Below are 19,042 nucleotides of genomic sequence, written 5' to 3' on the forward strand. Positions count from 1 at the left end.
CCACAGCCGATGTTGATGGAACAGATTGCATTGCTGTTAGAGTCTCAGCAGCATGTTTCTTCTTTCTTTTATCTTCATTCTCAAGCCTGATACGCTTTCTGTTCTCCTTCACTGCCAGAGAGTTGTCCACAGATCCCATACGTGAACTTGAGGGATCCTCACGCTGCATGATAAGGAATGCTTTGTCTTCTTCATTCGTCATTTTCTCAAGCGCATCATTTGGTGAGATATCGAAGAGGGATTGAAGATCATCTTTGAACATCTGCTCCTTCGCTCTATAGTTTTCGAATGTCTTGGTTCTATTTTCCTTTACCAGTTTGTAGGCATCATACAACTTCAAAAGTTGGCGCTCACAGGAATCTACTCTCTGCACTGGAATTCGTGCTTTCCCCCAGTATGCACACACAGCTTGTACACTAAGTTTGGCACTTTCATCAACTGTATGGTGTTCTTGTATGTGATGGTACACCATTTTCTGCAATGTGTGTCCTTTGGTTGGTAGTCCCCCACATATTATTTCCTTTTCAGACTTGCCCAGCAACCAAACTGTGGAAGAGCTGCGAGTTTCTGCCATCTGAAAAAAACAGGATAAATTTAAAATGTTATTTTTTGAGCAACCTCTAAATAAGTTCCAATTGACCTCAGATTTGGTTCCTATGATCCTTATAAACATAGGAACAAGGGCAGCCTTGTGGAGCATGGGTTTGTAATAGTATTAAATATTACATATATCTGTGGACCACCCTACTATATATTGATCTACACTATATGCAATTTTAAATGAGATTTGCAAGGCATCAGGAGGCCTTGGACCTCAGAAGTTCTAGAAAGTTTGGTGAAAATAGGACAAGCAGTTTTCGCATCACGGGTGATGAAGGTTGTGGTCAAGTTTCTTCGAAATTGTGTGTCTGGTTTCGGAGAAGATCCGAGTGTTTTTCATACTGACTCACTCACTCACTCACTACAATTGATTTATCTCCTTGTCTTCAGGCAATTAACTCTCAAGAATACCAAAAAAAACCCCACAAGATTAAGCTGTTGGAACAACCGATTGTACAAAAATGTGTTTCTCAATTCATAACTTAATTTTTTTAAATTGTAATCAATACATTTGTTCCTTCTGCACAGACATTGTTAAATCAATATATTTTGAACAAGGTTGTCAAATATATACCTGACAAATATGGCAGAAATTTTATTTAATTCATTGCAAAATGTTTGCTTCATTCAGAAATGTCAGAGATTCAGCAATAAAGTAATATTTAATAATTCATTGCTCTAAAGTCTAAAAGTGAAACAGCAGGGGCAAAATGGACATCACAAAGCTTGAGAATGCAATTAGGTAACAAAATAATGCCACTACTTAGAGATTGATGAAGTTTTAAAATGAAAAGTGGGAATTAAATAATAGGGAATAGCACCTGTGGTGATGATGCCTACATTTTACACAAGACATCAAAAGGTGGGAGATTATTCACCACCCAACTATGTTTTCACAATCACGTGATGGGTGTGAACGAATCACAGGCGAGAATGGAAAAAATTCCAATTCACCCACACAAACGTATCCACGGAAACATGAAAAAGGACATTCACTGTGATCTCATGACAACGAAAACATCAGATCCCGTGACCTGGAAGTGTATTCCTACATACTCTTTTTTTAGGAAAAAAACACCCTTTAAAAAAATAATACTGTCGTGTCACCAGCGATTAACACCACAGGATGACGGATAGCCGATGATGAATTAAGATGATTAACACCTTAATTATAAAGCTATATTGCATAGTTCATTCTTACTTGATAATCATTTTGCATGTAAAAACTACGGGTGTGACAAAAATGCTTGCGATTAGCTCAGAGCAAAAAAAGAAACCTTCAAAGCATTAAGCAAGATCAAAGTTCAAATGATGTCCGTACCATAGATCCATGATCCATTGCTGCGACGAAAGCTCCACTGTGCTTCCAGGTTGTTTCCTTGCTCCACATCGACCCAAAAATGCAGGTGTTGCCCGAGACGGCCACTGGCCGGGCACTCCAGCTGAGCATGATCTCCAGGAACCAACAATATTGTCACGTTTGCTTTTCTTTTAACCTTCTCAGTGCCGGCAGTTACCTGCAGCGTCACAGTGTACCTGCCAGGAAGACCATATTTATGATGGGCCCACTGCTCCCGTACCGGAGGAGAACCATCTCCGAAATCCCATTCATAAAGATGGACGATGTGACTCCAGGAGAGCGCTGTGATTGTTACCACCTCGTGAATGCTGAAAGGTCGTAGACCTTTTAAAGTCACCACCAGGCGTACAGGGTAAATATTACCACAGTGTTGATTAGACCAAAAAAGGTCACAAGTAGGTTTGCAAGAAAGCTCTGAGACATTAGCTGGATCTACTAGAAGCTTATTGTAGCAACGACAATGCCGAGAGGCATCCAACGAGTAGAATGTTCGACCTTTGCTATAACAGATGGCATTGCAGCTTCTCTGGCCATAAACCCCAAGTTCCTGAGCAGATGAATGAAAAATCCAGGATTTATTTAAACTTGAGATGTTAGCACATGCCACGGTCATTGAATCTGCAAACAATACAGGGAGAGACAAAATCGAAGAAATCACAATCATGAGCAAAGACTGGTGATTCAGCTGAAGGAAAACAATGAAAAATCATTGGGGTTAAAAATAAAGGAGACAAGTCAGGAGACGACGATGGTTCACGAGCGAGCGGTATTCAATGACAAAGGACGGACTGTAACCGAAACAGGCCCGGACAGGCCAAGCCTGGAAATGTCAAAACGAAGGTTACTGGTCTTGAAATGAGATAGAAAATAATGTATAATCAATTATGAGGTTAGTTTGCTACACAATACCGAAAATTCGGTGAAAAGTGAAATGAAAAATAAATAAATAAATAAATAAAATAAAATGAAAAAAATAAAAATGAAAACTCGAGCTCCTTGGGGCTAGACACATGGCATTGGCCTAACCAAATACCGAAACCCCTGTCAGATTCCACCAAACCCCTCGGAGAAGATGTAGCTTGAACTCGATTACCCCCTAAAAATACATCTTTTTCGGGCGTTGCTCCGCCCACAATGGGCGCAATACGCCCACTCTAGGCAGGACACAACTAGATCATGATATCAACCTCCCACCCAAGTTTCATCAAGATCGGATGATATCATCGGCTAGTTATGCTGCGGAGAAACAGACACACACACACAGACTGACAGACACACACACGACGAACATAGTAGTCACTTGATAACTCGTGAACCAACAAGGACCCGATACTCTACGACGTCTACATCTCCTGCCTTTTGGATGGTTTGAGTAACAGATCTGTATAATATGAAAGATAAATCTCAAACGGTTTTTAAAATATCTCGTACACAACCCAAATTACGGAGATGGTTGCCATGACGACATATAATTCAGCCAATCACTGCCGTGATCTAATCGGGTTGAGATATTGTCATGAGGAATATATATCTGCAATATGAAAGCTAAATGTTCAATGGTTTTTGAAATATCGCGTACACCAAAGGACATGGACGGATGATCGGATGATCATAGACGGATGATCGGTCGGTGAGTCGGTGAGACGGAGCTCATTTTAATTTTCCCCGTCTCCGACCTTGCCGGAGGGGTGCCCCCACAAAAGTAAAACAGTAGAATATATGAATGAGAAAAAAAATTGAATTAAAGGAATATCCTGGAATCTATGGAATTTAAAGCTTGTATGGAAACATTATTGGAATCTCCAACAATGAGGCCGAAGCACAAGGCCTGTTTCTCTTGCATCACGGAAAGGTTGGTGACCTCTCTGAAAAGCAACTGTTGCAAGACTCTCCTCTGGTCTTTCTCTCTCTGCTTTCACAGTCCTCCAAACCTCCTCAGAAAGTCCAGGATGTACGCATTCTTCCAGTGGCTCCTTCTGTATTAAACCCCCAAAATCCAGGTTTATTGCACACCTCAACTCTTTTGTCACATTTATGGACCACATTCCTGAGGGTGTTCAATCCCATTCTTCCTTCCTGGGCTCATATTCAAGACAGCTGTTCACCACCACCGCAGATCACTCCCCTGCCCCCCGTCTCCATCCAAAACCATGACCTTTTCTACCCCCATTAACTTTCCCCAAACCCACCCCTTTAAAAGTTTCCAGTTTTCCCTTTTTTTTTTTTCTTTTTCTTTTTGTATACAAGATCGAGGTTCGTGAAAGAGCGAACATTCATCACACAGAAAGACAAACAGACACATAAAACAAATAACATCGGGAGCGGTAGACAAGATGGGGAGAGAGGGGGAAGGACACAAACACAACATTTGAGAGCAGGGACCGAGAGACATGGAGACATCGAGAGAACTGTGGGAGGGAGAGGGCTTTGGGGGGGAGGCATGGAAGGGGGGGGGGGTGGAAGGGGGGGGGTGGAAGGGGGGGTGGGAGAGGTATAAAACATATGGACACTGCCAGGACTTCCAGGAAAGAAGTTGGAATTTCAAACAAGGTGGATCTGGGGTGAATTAGTGGGGGTAGAAAAGATCAAGGTTTTGGATGGGGGAAGATAAGAGATGGTGGTGAACAGCTGTTTTAAAGACCTGGAGGGAGGAGTGTGATTGAAGTGAGTGTGGGAGTTTGTTCCAGAGGCGGGAGAAAAGAGGAATGAAAGAGTGAAGGTGAGCAGAGAGCCGAGATTTCGGCAGTTTAACCATCAGAGGGTGGCTGGCAGATCTTGTGCGACCTGTAGGAATATTTGGGGGACAGAGCACAGAGAGAGCTGGGGGAGCAAGGCCGGAGAGGAGTCGGTAGAAGACAGAAAGACCACCTACCTGCCTGTGGTGAGTGAGTGAAAGGCCCTCAGAGATAGCTTCATCGCGGGAGATTCCAATGATTCTGAAAGCTTTGGATTCAACAGCGTGAAGCCGAGCCAGGTGTGAGGCAGGAGCACCAGCCCATAGGGGAGAACAGTATTCCATTGAGCTGCGGATGAAAGCCTTGTATGTGGTGAGGAGCTCAGGTGTGCCTAGGAAGGACTTCGCACGACGGAGGATGCCCAGTCGGCGACTGGCTTTGGAGGCCAGCTTGGAAATGTGGTTTTCCCAAGAAAGATCATGGCAGATAGTGAGACCCAAAAGCTTGAGCGACAGAACTTCTTGGAGAGGATTGTTGAGAAAGTAGATGGGAGGGTTGTCCAGTCGATCTTTTCGGAGAGACATAGTAAGAGTGTGAGATTTGTCAGGATTGAAAGACATGTTCCACTTGTTTGACCAGTCTGTGATTTTGTCCAGGTCTTCAGAGAGTGAGGAGGCTGCAGACTGCCGATCTGAGGGAAGAGGAATGGAGCGGCAGAGAGTGGAGTCATCAGCAAAGAGATAGAGAGGATTTTCCAGAGAGTCGGAGAGATCATTGATAAAGATCAGAAAAAGCACAGGGCCCAGCACACTGCCTTGGGGAACTCCAGCCAGAACAGAAAGGGGAGATGAGAGAAATCCATTCAGGGCCACACCTTGACTACGACCAGAGAGGAAGTCCGCAAGCCATGCATGGAGATTTCCATGGATACCATAGGAGGAGAGTTTGGTGAGCAGAGCTGGGTGCCAGACCGTATCGAAGGCACGTGATATGTCAAGGGAGACAGCTCTGATTTCCTGTTTGGCATTGAGGACCTCCATCCATTGTTGAGACAGCAGAAGCAGCATGTCCAGAGTAGAGTGACCTGGTCTGAAACCAAATTGATGATCAGAGATCAAGCCATTGGAGAAGAGGAAAGATTTCATATCCGAAGCAATGATGGATTCCATGACTTTGCTGATAATTGGGAGCAGGCTGATTGGTCTGTAGTTGCAAGGATCTGTTTTTGCACCTTTTTTGTGTAAAGCGGTAATGTTTGCTGATTTCCAGGATGCTGGCAGATGACCTTGAGCAAAAGATAGGGTGAAAAGAACAGAGAGAGGGTGAGTTAGAGTGGCAGAGCAGGATTTTAGGACCCGTGGGCTGATGCCGTCTGGTCCAGTTGCAGAATCAGAGTCGAGGTTTGACACAAACTCCTCCACCTTGTCAGGAGAGAAGGACACAGAGTCCAGGAGCAGTTGGGTTCGACTGGGAAAGGTGGGAACAGAGAGAGATGGGTTTGGGACTATGGGTTTTGAGGCAAACACAGAGTTGAGGCATTCGGCTTTGTCACGTGCGATGTCAACTGTGTGGCCATTTGAGGTAAGGGAGGGGATGGAGGGGGAACAAACACCAGAAACGGATTTGACCAGACGCCACCAGGATTTGGAGGAATGAGACAGGTTTGAGAGTTCAATCTTGAGTGTGGAGAGATAGTGCTTCCTGGCACTCCTGAGGGTAGAAACACACTTGTTTCGAGCTTGGTGGAAAGAACTGAGATTGCCTTCAGTTGGATTTGCCTTCCAAGAGGCAAAGGCAAGTTGTTTCAGGGCAACTGCCTCACCACAAGATTCAGTGTACCATGGACGGGAGGAAGGGTAAGACAACTGAAGGCGAGATGGGATAAATCTGTGCATGAGAGAGATCAGTTTGCTTTGGAAGAATTCCCAGGAAGAATTGATGTCAGAGGCAGTGGAGATGGGAGACCAATCCAGACGATTGATGGCTGCTTGAAGACCGTCCCAGTCGGCCTGAGTGAAATGCCAGACTCGTCAACGCTGAGGAGGCTCTCTGAGAATGGCCAGAGAGATGTCCACTTTGACAAGCACATGATCAGAAGAACCGATTGGAGCAGAGGAAGAGCAGCAGACATTAGCAGGGAGGTTTGTCATAACCAAGTCTAGAAGAGAAGATACTCCATTGGCTGAGATCCGGGTCAGGAAATTGACAGATTGTGTCAATCCCAGTGAGTCACAGAAGTCCTTTGCTGAGGTGCCATGGCTGGTGAGGGAGGAACCCACACCCAACCAGGTGGCATGATGACAGTTGAAGTCACCACATATGAGGAAGAGAGAGTTGGGATGAGTGGATAGAAGTTGGTCCATGTTGTCAGACAGTGAAATGTAGATGGAGTCATCACTGTTTGGGGGACGGTACAGAACACTATATGAACAAAAGGTGGGAGCGGAGAGGAAGCCGTAGCCAAAGGTACTCCTGGGGGTGAGGAGGAGAGAGGGCAGTGCAAGGAGAGTGAGGAAGAGAGTTTTTGATAAAGATAGCCACCCCACCACCAGGCCGAGGCTCAGGTCTATCATACCGGAGGAGGGAGTAACCAGGAAGAGATATTAAGGAATCAGAGACATCTTGAAGGAGGAAAGTCTCTGTTAAGCAGATCAAGTCTGGATTGTCAGAAGCAACCTGTATGGAGAGATCAGTCATGTTTGAGCGAAGGCCCCGGATGTTTGAGGTCCATACCGTTAATGCAGAGAGAGGGGGAGCATCGGGTACAGGACAGGGGAGGGGAGGAGTAGGGTAAGATGAAGGATGAGAGGGGGAGGTAGGGAGAGCCGTTGATAGTGTGTCAGAGATTGCAGAAGAGTTCCAAGAAAGGGAAGGATGAGGAGGATGAAAGGTTTGATGGTGAAGGGATGAGGCACAGTGAGGGGTTGTTTGAGGGGGGGCAGAGGAAAGTAGAAGGTTGGGGGGGGTGGAGGTATGAGATAGAAGGGAGACGAAGTGGGGAGGAGGCAGCTTTGAGGAGGAGGGGGGAGGAGGGAGAATTGGAGAGGAATGGTATGGGGGGAGATTTGAATGGGAGGGGTTGGGGGAGAGTTTTGAAGGGGAGGAGTGAGGGGGGAGTTTAGGAGGGGAGGGGCAAGGGGGGAGTTTAGGAGGGAAGGGGCAAGGGGGAAGTTTAGAAGTGGAGGGGCAAGGGGGGATTTGGAGGGGAGGGGCAAGGGGGGAGTTTAGGAGGGGAAGGGCAAGGGGGGAGTTCAGGAGTGGAGGGGCAAGGGGGGGGATTTGGATGGGAGGGGCAAGAGGGGAGTTTAGAAAGTGGATGATTAATGAAAGACGAACATTGAAAACAAATTGGGTTTGTTGTGATTTTCAAGTTAGCAATCCGATTCAGAACGATGGAGGAGGGATGGAATGAATGTGAATTTAGACCATGTAGTGAGGGAGACGTATAAGATATTGAATTTCTTTTTTTTGAAGTGGAATGAGTTGGAGAGGAAATTGAGAAAAGCCTTTTAAATAGGAAGAAAAACAGCATGTTGTAAAATACCACTGAGTAAAACACTGAAGGGGAAAGGTTAAACATATTTAAATAATATTTAAACAGAACCGTGAACAATCTTATGTGCACAAAAATACCAACGGGGGGAGAGCCGAGAGGGACCACCACGAGTCACGTGAACAGGGCAAACAGTGGATGGCAAGGAGATAATGGGGGCAGGGCGAACAGCTCACCTGGACAGAAAATACAGGATGAGAAAACAGCACACGTGGAGAAAGGAAAATAAATGTTTTTAGTTTGTTTTTTTTGGGGGGGGGGGTTGGGGGTGGGTGGGGATTTAGAACGTTAGACAGAGTATTATGTTCGGGGTAGAAGGGGAAAAAACTAAGAGCCAAGCAAAACACGCTTAAGTTAACAAACACCGACGGGGGTACATCTACAAGGCCGCACACAAGGAGCAGACCAGAACACGATTAATTAATTACAAGTTACAGGAAATTCAAACCAAAACTAACTATAATCAAACAATAACACATGGACGATAAAATAACGAGTTGCAATTTGACAATCTATCTGGGGAAATGGGGAAGAAACACGTGGTCGAAGAACAAACGAACGAATAAGAATGAATAAACGAATGAGAAGAGAGAAGGAAATGTTTTTTTTTTGTTTTTTTTTAGTTGAGATTTACACAAGGAAGTAGGCTATGGGGTGAAAAGACTGGGAAAACAGAGAACGAAAGTTATTGGATCACAAACGACGGACCGCTGAGAGAATAACAAAGCCTCAAGGTTGGACAGTGTACACTGTACAAGGCCTCAAGACACGGCACGAATTAACACGATTTTCAATACAGGTATGAAAGATTTGCACCGAAAATCTTCGTCGGGAGACAATATATACACCATAAAATAAATACAGTTATAACGAAAATACAAATGGGAACAATTACTTAACTTCGATTTCGATGGATAGCATGGAGAGCTGAGAATAAACGAACCCTCGCCAGCAAGACCGGAAACGGAAGTCAACCGGAAACGGAACCCTTCCTGAAAGTTTGTGGAGGTATCCATCTTGTTCACCCCCTGTGTCTTCCCCATGCTTTCATTCTTCCCCCACATCCATTATTTTTCTAAGTCTCTCACTATTTTGTCCCTCACCCCATTGTTGGTTTGTTTCCCCCCTCTCTTTCGACTGTTCCTGTTTGTTCTGTTACATCTTGATCCGTTATATGTTCTCACTCCTCCATGAGCCTCGACATTGTATAAAAAAAGAAACTGTACACCCACTGGCTCATCTGCAGTTCATTACCTTTTACCCTCTGTCGCCTCACTCTTCCTTGAACCTCAATGTTGTGTAAAAAAAAGAAGTAGCAGAGCAAAGTATTTGGGTAGAGGTTCTCACTTACCAAGTAGGCTCTGCTGCCAACACGCGTGATAATGGTGGGCGTCTCTGGCAATTATTAGAGAACCGCCCCCACCAAACCCCCCCTTCCCAATCCCACCAACCCGCAAGGTGCAAACGTGGATGTCAATTTGGGAAAGGCGATTGCTCTGGCCTAAAATCCACAATCTCCAGTGAAAACGTGTCAATCACCACGTCAACTTCCAACATTGACTGTTCCTGGAATTTCTTCTCCAAATGTACCAATTTCTCTTCTTCGCAAGTTCATCCCATTCCAAGTTAAACCTTTTGTCCATAATCGTGACCCCGGCACAGTGATGTGTGTTGTCCTCGAGCCGGTTTATGCGTCTGGTTTATTGTAGATGTGCAGAGGTCTATGGTTTAATGGAAATGTATCATAAATGCATTCAAATGTAAAAATTAACATTTATGCTGAAAGTATTTGAAAAATTACTCCATGGTGGCAAAAAGCTTTGGGGGCGGTAATTGAATATTTAGCGTTAATTTGTAAGTCTTTATTTTATTTGAATGACGTGTTGGACTTGTCGGCCAATAACCATTCAACGTTGATTGAAGTTCCGTTCTCAATTTTGTGGCGTCTTGATTACAAATCAGTTTCAATAGGCGCCCGCGGAACTACGTCACTTCCGGTTAGTGCACCCTCCGGGACAAGTCACGTGATTGGATACGTTGAAAACAAACCACAAAAGGGCACGTGTTACAGCTTACTTCCGGTAGTCTCGCCCTCACCTATACCCGCTGCACAGCTTTGCAAAACTTATGTCGCTTTGCATTATGGGAAAAATGTGCACACGCAGGTCGAGAGGGTTCATTTAGATTTTGGAATGTTTTTGATATGTCGTGCATGTTGCTTCCATTTTGTGTGTTATTTAAAGTTATGGCCTTTCCATTTGTGCCTCAGCAAAGTATATAAAACAACAGAGGTCAATGGGGGAAAAAAGCTCACTTGGTTTATATGAAGTACAAATATTGATGCAGTAATGACAGGTAACTTACCGCAATGCATGCTGGTAAATGTCACATTCATCAGAGATGAATTCAGGTGGCTGATGGGAAATGCGCATGTGGTATCTGCCTTGTTGACGAAATTGATTGTTGGATTCAAATGCAGCCATGCCAGGTCACAATCACATGACAGAAGGTTTCCGCTGAGATGGCTTATTGGTGGGAGAATGCAAATGAAATAAAAGAGTAACTCATCCAATTAAACAAACAACTTACAAAACAGAGGATAACTTGCGGTCAAAGATATCTGGTGACAAAAAGATGCCCATCAAAAGTGTCATGTACGAAGCTGCAAATATTCACCGTTGTATCCCTACACCGGGACCGCATTGTATCCCTACGCCCCAGCTCGGATGGCGCAGCAGTTAATCGGGCCTGTATCGGCAGAGTGAATAAACGTGTGGTACAATCGATCGTAGTTTGTCGAGATACCTTTCATGGCGACGAGGATGGGATATCTAGACCATGACTTCTTTCGGCTATATCGATGAATTCGACCCTCATGAGGGGGATTTTGACACGTATTCTGAGCAGTTGTCTTTCTACTTCGAGGCGAACGGCATCGCGACCGAAGCCCGGATGAAGGCCGTCTTCCTGTCCGTTTGTGGAGGTGAGACGTTCACACTCGTTAAAAACCCGATTCGGCCTCGGACAATCCAGGAGCTCACGTATGCAGAGCTCAAGGCCGCTTTGAAGGAACATTGTAATCCATCTCCTTCAGTCATCCTGTGTCGGTTTAATTTTTACATGTGCAGACAGCAGCAAGGTCAGTCGATCGCAGACTTCATTGCACACCTCAAAAAACCGTCACATCTGTGTGAGTTTGGGGACACGATTGCTGACATGCTCCGTGATTTGCTGGTGGTTGGCATGTCCGATGACCGCACTCGTAGACGCCTGCTTGCTGAGAGAAGACTGACGTTCCAAAATGCCAGAGACACCGCCATTTCCATGGAAAGTGCTGAACGCAACGCTACAAGCATCGGTGCCACTCGCTCGTCTGGTACCAGCGCTGCTGTGAATCGGTTGGATCATGTTCAGCCAAAACGTTGGAACAAGGCTCCTCGTCAGAAGCCAGTGCAGTCTCAAACCCACAACAAATGTTTATCAGAGCCAGCTTAATCAAAAGTTGGTGCACGATAAGTCGTCCAACAGTCGCTGTATCAACATTGGAGATCCAGTGTTTGCCCGAAATTTTGGTGCAGGTGCGACGTGGCTACCGGGGGACATCATTAAGAAGCCAGGTCCACTGTCCTGCGTGATTTGCCTGCAGGACGGCCGCGAAATTCGTCGACATCAGGACCACATAACCTACCGTCACTGTGAGTCGATAGAGCCTGCAGCATCGTCACAGTCAGAACAACAGTTCGACCCGCCACTGCCGGAGATCGTCGTGGCCGCTCCAGCCGGCTCGGATGCCCCGAAAACCTCTGCGAACGCTACACCCTTCGTGGAGACCAAAGGAATCACCTCGGACTCTGTATCCACTGGTACACCGCGACCCAAAGGGATCACCTCGGACTCTGTATCCACTGGTACACCGCGACCCAAAGGGATCACCTCGGACTCTGTATCCACTGGTACACCGCGACCCAAAGGGATCACCTCGGACTCTGTATCCACTGGTACACCGCGACCCAAAGAGATCACCTCGGACTCTGTATCCACTGGTACACCGCGACCCAAAGGAATCACCTCGGACTCTGTATCCACTGGTACACCGCGACCCAAAGGAATCACCTCGGACTCTGTATCCACTGGTACACTGCGACCCAAAGGGATCACCTCGGACTCTGTATCCACTGGTACACCGCGACCCAAAGGGATCACCTCGGACTCTGTATCCACTGGTACACCGCGACCCAAAGGGATCACCTCGGACTCTGTATCCACTGGTACACCGCGACCCAAAGAGATCACCTCGGACTCTGTATCCACTGGTACACCGCGACCCAAAGGAATCACCTCGGACTCTGTATCCACTGGTACACCGCGACCCAAGGGAATCACCTCGGACTCTGTATCCACTGGTACACTGCGACGCTCAATGCGTGAGAGAAAAGCACCCGACCGGTTGAATCTTTGAAGATGTTTTTTTTCACGGTGACACATGTTCTATTTTCACGTATTTTCATTATTCTCATAATCGTTTGCACACATATTTTCACATGTTTTGGAAATGTTGCTTTTGAAATGTCAATTCTTGATATCCAGCACGTATTGTTCTTGGTAATTTTGGACTTAAAGGGGAGGATGTCATGTATGAAGTGCAAATATTCACCGTTTAGTTAGGTCCAAAACTTCAATTCCGTGACCATTTTCTGGCTAGTAAGGTTTGACGATTGATTTGACTTCTATTGACATTTTATAACAAAAATAGCCTCTATGTCCCTCCCAAAAATCCCGGCATTTTTCGCCAGAGGCCCGAATCCAAGATGACCGCCGGCACTATCTTGAAAAATTAAGTTTTGAACCAGAACACCTAGAATCACGTACAAAGACACTTTTTTGGGTATTTTGACCACGAGGATTCCGAATCTGACATTAGTTTGACGTTATGACATTATTTTGACCCAGAAATCCAAGATGGCCACCATCCAGTAGAGCGAAAATGCAACTTTTGTACTTAAACATCTTAAAGAAACTACCTCCATAAGGATATCTTGCAGTAAAGTAATTGATGATTGCATGACAAGTAAACTCATTACACTTCAAAATAAGCTATTTTTAATAGCTGTGACTTGAACAGTTTTCAAATGAAGTAATTAATCAATATGACCTTTAATTATATGATTAGTCCGAATCAGAGCATTCTGCTTCACTAGAATCTGAATCATCAGATTCCGATGAATCTCCACGCCTTTGTACATCATCATCTCGCTCCTCATTCCCCTCCTGGCTCTCATCTTCCTCACTCTCTTCAGCTGACCCTGGTGCAGGTAGATGTGTCGGGAGAGCAGGTTGCGTGTGGCGGACAGGGCGACAGCGACCACCCACCAGCTCCCAGCCATGTCCGAGTGGCGAGGGGTGGTGTTTCTTGGAGGGATGACGCACAAGATATGCCAAGTAGTTTGCTCGGAGGCAGTGTTGGCATAGGCTGTCTGCATCTGGAGGGAGATGGATAAATGATTTGTTTTTCAGTGTCTTCCACTTTGCTGCACAGGCCTCAGCCATGGTGCTACTCTTTTCGTCGCCATAGATGACATGTCGTGTGAACTGGAAGAGCTCCTCTAGCACCTCCTCCTCAAGGTCAAGGCTATCTCCACACAGCGAGAGCTGCCGTCGAGCCACAGGAGTTGAATAAAGCCACACACTCCTCAACAACACGATGTTCCAGCAACTCAGTGAGGTCCACAAGATGACTGACCTCAACCAGGTTGATCACTGCCTTGAGAGCATTCTGCTCCATTTCAGCAGGTCTCGTTTTGAGTTCCTCCCTGGGCTTCTCCGGGGGTGACGGTCGTGACACCATGAAGGGTGACGGTGGCATTGATGGCGGTAGTGGTGGGTCGCTTTGTAATGTACTGCGTGATGAGAGAGGTGAGAGAGAGTGTGCTGGGAGACAGATCTACCTCCTTCTTCCCCTGCAAAGCAGATAGCTGCTGCACCATGAGAGGCGAGAGCTCTTCCTCCTCTTCTAGCTCCTCGACTCTTGGCGGCCATGGGATGGGTTTGATTGACTTGACATCATCCTTGAGCCGCTTAGCCACATTGTGCACCAGTTGTTCACTGCCAACACTGATGGCGGAGAGTGCTGCTTCAACATATGAACCACCCCCAGACGTGTCATAGACTAGGTCGCTCTGGTTTCTCTGAGGGCAGGAGTGGAAGCCGATCTTGCCCTCAAACTCCCGGGTCAGGATATCTTTGATAAAGGATGACTTGATGCTGGATGTTGAGAAGCCATACCGAGATATGATAGAGCTGTAGTCTTTGAGGAGGCTCTGTAGTGACCTTAGCTCACGTTCCTCAAAGATAACTGTTCTGATGTGGTCAAAGAAGATAGTCTGAGCCTCACGGAGATTGACATTGTGCATGCGTGGGAGTTTGTCATCTTCACTCATTTTCTGGTAACTACGCACATATTTCAACCAGCATTTGTTGTGATATCTGATCTCAATCGCATATGGGTCATCAGCTGCATAATCGATCACACAGTTGATTCTGTCTCGCATGCTCTGATCTTCGAGGACCACCGTGTGACTCTTGAACGTTGCCCATGCATTTATCATACGAAATCAGGGACAGCTTTGATTCTGGGTGCTTTGCCGACTCTGGTTTACAGCACCAGACACATTTTGTTTTTTAATGTATCAGCCCTTCTACACTTGATCGCAGCCGCTTGGCAGGTGGAGAAGCAGCCGGGGGGAAAGCCTCAGACATGGACGAAGACTGAGATTGGCATTCCTTGACTTCTCGTTTTTTCTGTCTTGTCTTGGCCTGCTCCAGTTTATTAGCATTCCATAAGGTCAGCCTACATGATTTATGGACACATTGTCTGCCGGGACCATTATCCCAATTGACTGTTGCATAAACGTCTCTGAACTTGTCAAGACCGCTCCATAACAGGGCTTTTTTCTTGAGATTTTCCCAACTCTCAACGGAGGTAACGACATCAGTGGCTTCATTGCAAAGCCCACCACACTGGAGGACACACGGAATGGTGGACATTCTCTTGACAGCTATCTTCTGAATACCGCGCTTCTCAGTGCCGTCTCATTCGCTCGTATACTCCCTGGAAAGACAGAAATAAGTATATGACATTACACACACAGACAAATAAAAAACAAGAAAATAGCAATTCACTAATCAGGACCTAAATTCCGTGACCAGTATAGATTTAGCCAAAATAATGTGTTAATTCATGATCATATGTTCTCCCATTTAAAAGTTGCATTTTCGCTCTACTGGATGGTGGCCATCTTGGATTTCTGGGTCAAAATAATGTCATAACGTCAAACTAATGTCAGATTCGGAATCCTTGTGGTCCCTATTCATTCAGTTCGTTTATTAGTCCCCTAACGGTGTACACCGGAGGGGACTATAGGTTTGCACGCCGTCCCTCCGTCTGTCAGTCTGTCCGTCTGTCAGTCTGTCAGTCTGTCAGTCTGTCAGTCTGTCCGTCTGTCAGTCTGTCCGTCTGTCCATCTGTCCGTCTGTCAGTCAGTCCGTCAGTCCGTCACGCAAAGAACAGTTTTCTGGACCTTTTTTTCTAAACTCTTAATGCTAATGATTTCAAACTTGGCACATGGTTTCCTCATGATAAGTTGCAGATCAAGTTCGAACTTCACGACGTTTCGATCATTTTTGACAAAGTTATGGCACTTTGAACTTTGGGAATTTCCCCAACAGTTTTCCGGACGACAGACTGCCGGTGGGGGACATGTATTGCAGTGCAATACTCAGAATGCTTGTTTTAATATACCTTTTACTCTGGTGGTTGTGGAATTGATCATTTGTCAGTGCGTAAATACATTTCCAGTGGACACGCACGAGTTGTGTTCTCGATGTCTGCAACTAAATGGAGAATGAACATTTCTCGAGCCACCATTTGGCGCATTCCAGTTGAAATTAAAATCTCCAGCTCAGGCCATCTTGCAGAATGCTAACTTTGGCGTCATCGTTCGTTACCATATATTATCTTATGAAGCCATGTCTTTGATATGTACATTATTTCAAAATGAAAAGGGGGGATTTTAGGAAAGAGAAAGTTAGGGAGTAGAGGACAGCAGGATTGCGGAGAGAAGAGAAAGAAGGTTGGTATGAGATGGGATTAATGGAACGAGCGTTCCATATGGAACACATGGGAACACTGGAGGGAGTAAATTCCACCAACATTTGCATAAGAAATTAATTAATACCTATAGGTAGCATTTAATATCCACTTGGTATTAATATGTACAGTGAGTATTAATTGTAATAATTGTTGATTGTTCATGGTTTATAAAATTTATTGAAGGCTACCGACTTACATGGATATGGGATGACGAAAGAATGAAAATGTTTCAGTCTCCAAGGTCACTAGGAGATTTCCTGTAAGGTCCCTGGAATGAAACAAACAAAGCAAACAAAACTTCAATGATCGGACAAAAATAAAGGCCGAATGAAAACAGAGGTGCCATTTTGTTTTTAACCTTCGCTCGATCTCCTGTGAATGTAAACTCTCATCCAAAAGGATGTATTATTATTATTATTATTATTATTATTATTATTTTTTTTTTGTATACAAGATTGAGGCTCGTGTAAGAGCTAACATTAATCACAAAAAAAAACCGACACATAAAACATATAATAAAAGCAGCGAGAGACAAGATGAGGAGAGAGAGGGTAGCATGCAAGTACAACAGCAGAGAACAGAAACATCGGGAGATCTGTGGGAGTGAGAGGGCTTGGGGGTATTAGCGATGCAAAAGACAGCCGCACCATCTTGGAATTGCAAAACTATGCTTTACTTTGGGTGATACTGAGGTTTCAGATGAGATGAGGATAAAGTGGTCGATAAAAGGTGCAAAGGAACGTGAACTGACACGTCTTTAGCCCCACACCACAACCGTATTTTACCACGGTTGGGTATGGTGCTGTGACCACCAAAGCAGTTGCTTCGAGGATAGCCGAATTAGAGGTTTCCAGGCGGAACAATCCGGTTATCTTTAATGTTAAACAAATTTGGGCTACCCAGGGATTTATCAATACTCCGAGCAGGTGCGGCAAGATGCACAATGAGGCGGACACGAGTTCTTAAGAAATAGAAAAAGTTTATTAAATAGAAAAAGTTGCTAAACTTTGCTAAACCTTATTTTTTACCATCATCTCCCATCCTCATCAACGTAACATCAAAAGGTACAAAGGAGTGTATATACTTACAGCTCTCGTAAAGAAGTCGAGTTTGCGAACACCTTCTTTTTGATTGTGGAGATGTGATTATAAGACACGTTTCTCATTGAAATGAAAGAAAGAAAGAAAAGGATAAAGGTTAACGCCAGACATATACACCACTAAACCTATAATCATTTGTTTATTACCAAAGATGACATGAAACAAAGTTTTGGGACGCAACTTTGAGCCACTTGATATGCAACTAAACATTTGATTCACACAAACAAAAATACACACAAGCCATATTATGAGACATTCATTACTTTTATATACAGATTAGTCATAAAAAATACATCGACACATGTAATACTGCATTAATTATTTTTAAACATCATCTACACGTGCAAATTCCGAAACTCATTAACCTTAGAATATAAATGTTTTCATCTATAACTAAAAATGTCTATCTGTCTGTCTGTCTGTTACATGTACACTCTAACACCTCTGGATGGATTTGGACCAAATTTGTCACAGAGGTAAAAGGTTGTACCAGCCAGGTTTTAGCATAGATATCAGCTCCTTTCGGCCACCAGGAAAAACGATGGGGTATACTTCCTCGCTGTTGCAGTTGGTTTGAATAGCGCCACCTTTGGTGAAGTTGAGCACTACATGATGGACTTAATTTCCCCAGACAAGTGCCTGACTGACATCTTCTGCGGTTATTGTCGCCACCACCATGGCGAGCTTTTAACATCAATGGGGACGGGTACTTTTGCTAGTCATCAACAAATGTAACATGACAATGTGAGAAAACTGTCCAACCGAATGCAAGAATATTTCACCACTGTCACATATGTATCACCAAAGAAAACCAATCAAATTCATTAGGGGGATTGAAAGGTAATCTTTGTAGAAGACTTCAGTCTGTCTGAGTCATCTGAGATGAGTGACATCATCAAAGCGATATTTATCTCTCCCTAAGAAGGGCTCATGCTGCAAACACCTTTACCTTCCTACCCGCTGCAGTTAGCATACCCCACTCAACATTGTGTGAGAACTGAGAAGATTAATTTCCATTAACTGAACTAGCAAGGTACCCGCCCTATGGGCGGGGCTTCAATTGGGAGGCCCAAATGAAAAGGCAAAATATCAGATATTGAAGGCTTTTTTTATTTTAAACGATTTATATAAACATCCGTTAAATCATATCACATGCAAATCATCAAAATCTAAACTGTATTTGTAGAATTTCAATAAAAGCCACATCACTGTTCACATCAGAAAATATTATTCCATTGTGTTTGGGAAAATTGGAAAAATTGGAAAAATTGGGGGAAACAAATTGAGAAACAATTTCGCCTATTTTACTCCAGGGGGTCCCAGGACTACCCACCCAAAATATTGTTGCGATCGGTTCAGCCGTTTTTGCGGTACCTGGGAACAGACGGACAGACGGACATTTGGTGAATTATAGTAAGATTACTTCGTGTCTTCATTTTTTCTAATGTTGAGGCTTGAAAAAAATTGACACTGAGAAGTGTGAAATGAAACAGCTAAGGTTCCACCAGCAAAATGGAAGTCAATCACATCAGGAGATACTTACAATGCTGCTAGTGATGGCAATCCATAAAAGTCGTTATCACGAAGAATTGTCAGAAGATTAAA

General features: G+C 44.6%; 1 protein-coding gene across 1 annotated transcript in view; it reads right to left on the minus strand.

The window, feature by feature from the left end:
- Positions 1–10,632, minus strand: part of LOC137428138 (polycystin-1) — a 211,301-nt gene extending 200,669 nt beyond the window's left edge. Inside the window, exons 1-2 of the mRNA XM_068118069.2 lie at positions 10,553–10,632; positions 1,922–2,578 (exon numbers count right to left, since the gene is read on the minus strand). Of these exons, the coding sequence (XP_067974170.2) occupies positions 1,922–2,578; positions 10,553–10,583 (688 nt within the window). The 5' untranslated portion in view covers positions 10,584–10,632. The remainder of the gene's footprint in view (positions 1–1,921; positions 2,579–10,552) is intronic.
- Between the last annotated feature and the right edge of the window lie 8,410 nt (positions 10,633–19,042).

This window comes from Myxine glutinosa, chromosome 5 (genome assembly GCF_964187855.1).
Source record: "Myxine glutinosa chromosome 5, kmMyxGlut1.1, whole genome shotgun sequence".
NCBI lineage: Eukaryota > Metazoa > Chordata > Myxini > Myxiniformes > Myxinidae > Myxine > Myxine glutinosa.